The sequence below is a fragment of the Propithecus coquereli genome, unplaced genomic scaffold (genome assembly GCF_000956105.1).
Source record: "Propithecus coquereli isolate 6110/MARCELLA unplaced genomic scaffold, Pcoq_1.0 Scaffold44, whole genome shotgun sequence".
NCBI classification, from domain to species: Eukaryota; Metazoa; Chordata; class Mammalia; order Primates; family Indriidae; genus Propithecus; species Propithecus coquereli.
Genome location: NW_012150174.1, coordinates 11,432,902 through 11,440,748, shown reverse-complemented (window position 1 = coordinate 11,440,748; position 7,847 = coordinate 11,432,902). Strand labels below are relative to the sequence as shown.

General features: G+C 50.0%; 1 protein-coding gene across 1 annotated transcript; it reads right to left on the bottom strand.

Moving 5' to 3' along the window:
- Positions 1-410: 410 nt before the first annotated feature.
- Positions 411-3,429, bottom strand: NLRP10 (NLR family, pyrin domain containing 10). Its single transcript, XM_012654188.1, has 2 exons — positions 3,243-3,429; positions 411-2,071 (listed from the first exon to the last, which is right to left on the bottom strand). The coding sequence occupies exons 1-2, from the start codon at positions 3,427-3,429 to the stop codon at positions 411-413; spliced, it is 1,848 nt and encodes a 615-aa protein (XP_012509642.1).
- Between the last annotated feature and the right edge of the window lie 4,418 nt (positions 3,430-7,847).

Here is a 7,847-nt window from a genome sequence, read left to right as displayed (position 1 = left end):
GGGGAAGTTCGTGCTCCTACTGTCCACTCAGGAACTTTCTCGAGGCTGAGAAAGAACTCACAGATAACGAGGTAGGCCACACATGTTTTAACTGAACAAAGGGTAGTTGTGTTGTGATTTTATTTCTCTTACTTTCTGTTTGATAGTTTATTTTCCTCTGTTAGCTAGGTTATAAGTAAGACTACCTTTCAGGTGGTAAATGGGGTTGTTCCTAAGGACTCATGGCCTTTGCCCAGGTCCTATGTTCAAGTCTTCTGATCCTCTGTCATCTAATTCTCTTTTCTAGGTGTTCCTTCACTCCCTCTAGTACCCCTTAGTCTGATCTCTCAGCTCTCTGACCTGTTTTACTTGCTGTCTGTCTTTCCCACCCTCCTGTCCTTCCATCCCCCCATTCTTCTGACCCTCCAGTGCTATTGTCCCCATTTCTCTGCTCCCAACTTCCTCATCTGGTTCCTCTGCTCCTCTGCCTTTCCATGAGAAGCCTCCTTTTGTGCTCCCAACAGAGGACATTTTGGCTCTTCTTTCTGTCCATTATTCAAGCTGGTTTTGACAGAAAATGACTTGCTGCTATGGGACTTCCTTTCATGTGAATGTTCTACCTTGAACGACACGTCACTCATCTGAATACTGTTTACCAGATTCTTTATCTTAGACTCACGCAGCGAGAGTTCCAAATCCCAGGTCCTGTTCAACTTCAGAGATTCCATCTGTTCTTTAATATGCTTCAGGTCCTGCATTATACAGGGAGGAATTTTGAGGCGGAACTTTAGCTCCAAGTTTGAGGAGCTCTCTTTTCTTGACATATCCAATAGAAACTGCACACTGAGGGTCATCTCCTTGTTCCCTTCCGGGTCCTGTACCTGCAACAGCCTTTTCATTTCTCGGCGGGACGCTTCCCCCAGCCGGCTCTGGTCCTGTGTCACCAGGTAGGACATGGCATGAAAAAATTCCTGGAAGCTGATGTGGCGGAAGCTGTAGAACTTCTTGATGTCAAGTCCCTCTTGGTAGTCGTTGCTGCTCAGGAAAGCAGCCAGGCTGGGGCCATCTAAATTGTGTTTCCTGAGCTCAGCTTCTCCAAACAGGAACCTCTGGTGCTGGATCCCCTCGGCTGCCAAGGAGCACAGACTCCTCAGGACCCTGTGCCGGGAGGGCTCGGAGCGGCCCTCCTTGTCATCAGACGGCAGGAAGGTGGACACGTAGGCCATGAAGATGTCAGTGCTGTTTCTGGGTGTCTCTGAGATGGCCTGGCCTCTCTCCATCTGCCTCTTCAGCCAGGAGCAGACCACCCAGCAAATGCCTGGAACCTGACAGGCTTGGTAGAGAATGGCATTTCCCTCTACAACTTCAAAGGCCTTCCTGGCTTGCTCCTCATCCTTGAAATAGGAGCTGAAATAGCTCCTCCTCTCCTCCTCAGAGAAGCCCAGGATACGGACATGGCATGCTCCATTCAGCAAGGGCTCCAGATTCTGCAAAGCCTGGGGCCGGGTGGTGATGAGCAGGGAGCACGTGGGAAGTATCCTTCTCCTAATTAGACGGTGCAGCACGTCCTCCTTGGGATTTGAGCTCACCTTCTTCAGCTGTTCTTCGAAGGGCCTCTGCAGCTCATCAAAGCCATCCAGGATGAACAGGAGCCGCTCTGGCTGCCTCAGAATCTCTGTGACAGGGGCTTGGCTGTCCCCACAACACCAGAAGAGGAGCTGCTCAATTTTGCCCTTGGGCAGCAGGACCACTTCTTTGCAGCTCACATAAAAGACATAATCAAACCAGCCTGGGTACAGGGTACCCGTGGCCCAGTCCAGCACCATTTTCTTGGCCAGAGTTGTCTTCCCAGTGCCAGCAGACCCCTGTAGCACCACTGAGGATGGGGCCGGGTGGGGCTTTTCCCCAAAACCGAATAGAGCTTCCACCACGACAGAGTCCACCTCCTGCTCTGGGACTAGGCAGGCAGATGATTCTGGGCTCCCTGAGCTGGGCTTGGCCACCAGGAGCAGCTGAATGTAGCTGCTGCCAACTTCCCCTTCTCTCCTCTCCTCTAGGGAGCGCACATGCTCTCGGTATGTTTCTCTGTAATCTGAGCCAGAAAAATGGGGTGTTAGGTGGTGAAATGGGAACTTCAAAAGGCAAATGGACCCTCTAAACTCTGACTCGGCTCTTTGGTCTCATCTTCTTCTCTGCTCCCCGACTTGTATCTCCCTGAAGATTCTAGTTCTGGCTTCATAAGGAAAGGCCCCTGTATGTGCATATGAGTGTGTGCACACATGTATGGTGTGTATGTGCACGTGTGTGAGTGTGTGGGGGGTTATTTGTGGGATGTGTGTGGATGTTTGCATCCACATGTGCTCACAGGAATGTGCTCACGGAAGCTGCATGTTGTGCAGGGATGGCATGTCCGTGTGCATCAGCAAGTGTGTTTGCAGAATATGTGTAAGTGCAAAGTCTCCGTGTGTGACAATGCGTAAATGTCTGGGTGTCCATGGGAAATGTCCCCAGATGAAGAGCTGGGGACAGAGAAAGGAGAAAGGAAAGGGACACCTGAGCATGGTGAGGGAATAGGAGCCTGTTTTTGGGAAAGGACGACAGGCCGGATGCTAAAGATAAACCAGCTGCTGAGCAGCAGCAGCGACTTGGAGTCCACGACACTCTCCCATTTTTCTGTAGCAGAGGAGCTTGCAGGCATGAAAGGAGCCTACGGGAGGGAGCACAGGCACCGACAGATCCTCCCTTTTCCCCAGCACCCCACGAGAAGGAATAGGAGGCTCCACGCCCACCCCACTCTCTAGGGTGGTTCCCTGAGAGATCACGGGTCAGAAGACTGAACGAAGCAGCCGGAGCTGCCTGCCAGGAAGCAGCTGGGGCAGGTCCAAGCCTGGCATCCTGAGGCCATTTCTCCTGGTTGGTGGAAATCCCATCACCAGCACCATCCCAGATCTCTAAACCCCTTTCTTCATGAGGTCCCCTTCTCTGACACTGCAGCTGGCAGTAGGAGGTGGAATGTAATGGCCATAAAATGCTGTAGTCTTCTGATACATAACCCCAACCTTCAGCTCAGGCCCCCACCTGACAATTGTAAGAACCCTCAGCCAGAGACCACCCAGGACCCTGAGGCACTGGGGACTCCCTGGAAGAGCAGAGGGCAGGACGGCAGAAGGCACAATCTACTGGCCATGGGAGTCTCTGGAAATGCCATGGGGATAGGGGGTCCCAGAACCACTCCACCCTCCCCTTTTCCCCTCCACACTCACCATTCAGACAAATGAGGCTGAGCTGGTCCACGAGTTCCAACAGGTTCATCACCTTCAAGGCCTTGAGCACCACTCTCACAGCCTCCCGTGCTCCATACGTTAAAATCAGCTTAGATGCCAGGTCCACCCGACTCAGACCCTCCAGCTCCCCTCGGGCCAGGTGGGGCTGGCCCTCAGGCAGGGCCATACCCCGTAAGTGGAACTTTAGTATCTTGAAATTGTTTTCTTCCAGTTCACTTAGGGCCCAGAGCAATGCATTCTGGGGGTCATTGGCGAGGACCATGGTGAGGGGTCAAGTTCAGACCAGTGATCTGGAGAAGGAGATGAGAGCAGAGGTCCCCTGCTGATAGGAGAGCAGCCTGAAGGCACCTTGCTGGGTGCTTGGCAAGCTGCAGAGCAGACGCCAGGGACAGATGAGAGGTGTGCAAAGTTCCAGGGAAGGTGAGCAGATGAGACAGCAGAGGAATTTCCCTAGCCATTCCCCTCTGCCTCTTTGTCAGGTGACCTGTGGCATCTGTCAGCTGGCATTCGTGTCAGCAAATAGGAAGGTATGTTGGGTGTGTTGGCCTCTCCCTCCCTCTCCCTCTCTCTCTCTCTCTCTTCCCCTCCATCTCTATCTCTGTCTCTCTCTCCTCCCTCCTTTCTTCTCTCCTTCTTACACACATTCTTTTTTAGGCCCACTATGCTCCTTAGATAGATGGGTTACGAAACAAATTTATCTCTGAGTTTCCGTTTTAAATTTTCAAACCGAGCCTGCCCCTGGCTGTGTGAACCTATCCAGAGCTGGTGCGCATTGGCTGGGACTGCTGAGATACGGCAAGAAGGCAAAACTCTACACTCACACGGGCCTCACACGTCAGCCGCAAGGACTCAGTCACACACAATTTCAAAGCTGGAAGTCTTCTCATTCAGATAAGGAGACACGTGCAAACGCCGAGCACAAGAGGAAGGGCCTCTTTTGAGTGCCTATCTGCCAGGTGGTTTAGATGTATTGTCCTTTTGATCATCCCAGAAACCATTTCAGGTACTCCTCCAGATGAGAAATTCAGCAGTCAGAGAAAAATGATTTTCCAGAGTATTCCAGAGCTAGGCCACTGGGCAAAGAGGTGGGATTTAAACTGTGGTCTATGACCTGGGTGGATGCAGAGAGACAGAAAGAATAAAAAAATAAAGGCATAGACAACAGACTCAGAATCCAGGAAGTTGGGCTAAATACAACCAGAAACTGGAGACATTTATAGATACTAAAGTAGCAGGGAAAGGACAGCAGGATTTTGAGCTATGTTTAAAGTATGGAACTAACATGTAGGCAGGGTGACGGTTCTTGGGGAAAAAAAAAAAACAACAATTAATGGAAAGCCCTCAGAATTATACCCATGATCTAAGGCCAATGGGAAATCCATCTCAGTAGTAAAATATCACATTTGTCACAGGGGGTGCTCAAAGGAGTATTTGGGAATGGAGAAAGTTACTGCAATTCAAATATGAGCATTTTGGCCACATACTGACGGGACAGAGAAATGTTCACAACGTGTCAGGACACATGGGACCTTGGCTGCAAGTCACAGGCCAGTTTGGAAAAGCAGGCCTGGTAAAGAGGGGTGATTGACAACAAAGCCTCCACTGCACAGGAAGACTCAGGGCTCCCCTGCAACTCTCTGATGCTGGCAAAGCTCATTCAGGAAAGAGGAGAAGTCAACACTAGAAGATGCCAAGGAGATGTCCAGTGTAGGCGCTTCACCCCGGCTCAGACCAGGGGAGCTGGAGGTGAGGGCGGGATGACTCAGCTTCCCGATGCAGGAGCCCAGCGAGCAAAGCCCTAGGGGCTGAGATGAAACAGACCCTGTTTCTGGTAAGACAGCTCTGTGGGCCATGCCTGAGTCCTCTTAGCCCAAACCCACTAGTTCACTTATGTTTGCTGGTGTGGTATGAAAAATATAGGTGTGACCACACAGACACCTACTGTACACTACATGTACACGTGGGGCTGGAACAGAAGGACCCACCATGCCTCTGTGAAGCAGAAACACCCACACACTCCATCTGACTGTCTGTGGGCTGAGCAGCTGCTCACCAGTGGAGACATGACCTCATTCCTCCATACATTAAAGTTAAGAAACAAGGGAGGGGCCGAAGGCATGAAGTACTCTGTCACCAAGACTAAAAGAGCCCGGCAGCCTTTCCATCTTGCTCCTGAGGGCCCCAGCCCACTTCTGCAACCCTGCCCAGTCCAGGCTGGGGCAGTGTCCCCAGAGAAACAAAAGAATTGGGTGCTGTCTCCACCACATCCTCAGACATGGCACCACTTCTTTAAGTTGTTGAAGCACCTAGAGAATGTGCTCGACCAAAATGAAAAAGGAAGAAGACAGGCGCTGTATGAAATAGGAATCCAAACAAAGAGGAAAACAAATTGGTAGCTCGCCAGGAGAGAGAGAGGCCCTGAAAGCCCTGAGCAGAGCGGGTTTCTCCAGAAAGAATGTCTCCAAGAGAAAAGGATAGATAAGTTCACTGATGCTCTTGGCCTTCTGAAAGACCTACTGAGAGGCTGTTAGAAGCTGGGAGAAACTAGCAGCAAGTTCCAAGAAAACTAGATAAATGAAAGTAAAATTACTAGCTATAGGAAATTACTAGCTATAGAAAAAACAAAAAATAAGACAGGAAATGTAATAGCAAACTATAACACTCAGGTGTGAATAATATTCGCAGAAAAATAATAATATGGCCAGGTAAAGTGGCTCACACCAATAATTCCAGCAGTTTGGGAGGCCAAGGCAGGATGATCATTTAAGGCCAGGAGTTCAAGACCAGCCTGGGCAACATAGTGAGACACCTCCCCTCACCCCATCCCTAAAACACTTTTTTAAAAAATTAGCCAGTCTCAGTTGCATGTGCCTGTAGTCCCAGCTACTTAAGAGTCTGAGGCAGGAGGATGGCTTGAGCCAAAGAGTTTGAGATTGTCACAAGCTATTGTACTTCAGCCTGGGTGACAGACCAAGATCCTGTCTCTATAAAAATAGAATAAAAAATAATAATAATGTGACCACTGAATATTGATCCATCTAAAATTTATAATATAACCATATTGAAAGGATAGTGGTATAATATACTAGAATAGGCAGTCAATAGATAATACCTAAAATTGACGAATAAAAGGTAGTGATATACAGTGCACATATTATTGAGAATAAAGGCCAGAGAATGACAAATGCATAAGAATCCATTTTAATTAGAGGCCGGAGGCCAGAGATGAAACGAGCCCTCCCTTCCTGTACAGCTGGCCTGGCCATGGGCCAAACTAACAACCGGGGCCACTGAGTACCAGAAAGGGAAGGGGTAGAGACAAAAGAGACAGACATCGCAGGGGGAAACAGAGATAAGAACAGAAAGAGTCAAAGAAGAGATAACAGACAGATATCAGAAAAGACACACACACACACACCCCTCTACACACTCACTCCATACATACAGTCCTTGACAGCAAACTCATGAGAAACAGAGGTGACTGAAATACATATGAAGGAACTGGAGTTCGAGTCAAGCCACTAGAGTTCCCTGCCTTTATTACAACTTTCCTCCCCCACCATGAGGGAGGCAAATTCCAAGGCAAAGTTGAGTGCACACATTCACTGTCCTGCTTCCAGGCCTCCTTCCGCCTGACACGGGCAGGGCCCAGCCCCCGTCCATCCCCTGCTGTGCAAGGGCCCTTTGAGAAGGTGCTCCCAGGCCCTCCCACTGGTCACTGTCTTCTGCGTTACACTGTGGTCAGTGTTGATGGAATCAGCACGTGGGGCTGGGAAGCTGAAAGCTCCTCTTGAGACAGAGGCCCCATAGCCATTTTGGAGGTATCTGTCTCTGATGCTAGAGGCTGTCTTTTCTCAAGGGTATCGCCACATGACCTAGAAGGAAAAGGAGGCCTTCAACCTCCCCAGTGACTTAGCCAGCGCTAGCAAGATGGTGGTGAGGAGAACAGGCAGGCAAGGCACATGATAAATTACAGTGGTCCTGGGGACAACTCTGAGGTTTGCTTTCTACCACGTGTTCCCGCATCCCCGGGATGGAAGGACAAGCGCGAGGCCCTCCAACACATCTTTGTGTTCAGGCAGGAAGATGGTGCCGTGGCCTGCTCAGGCCTGCTTTTCTGGGGCTTCTTCACAGGAATGAGGTAAACTGGATAAGGGTGCAGCCTGTACTGAGATAAAAGGGCCTGTGGTGAGATGAAAGTGGGGGGTGGGGGGGGGGTTTACCCAAAAAGGCCAAATATAGTATCACCAGGAAGAGAAGTACGAAACCCGGTCAAAGAGAGAAGCTGGAGGTCAGGGCCAGATGCTGACATGAAGGGCAACTTCCATAAATGAGAAATGGAGTTGAAGTTAGAGGGAAAAACGTCAGTTTCCCCAGGGATAGGAAGCAGCGATTAGGAAGGGTTGGTCCGGATCCAACAGAGCCACATTGTGATGTAGGCTCTAGGTTACGATGTTAAGATGTTCTCTTCTTCCTGAGAGAGCACCTTTCTTACGGGAAATTTATGTCCTGCCTTTAGGCAGAAAGAGAGAGGCAGGGAGCCCCATCTGGATCTGCTGCTTCTCAGTTGCTTTCAGATCAAAA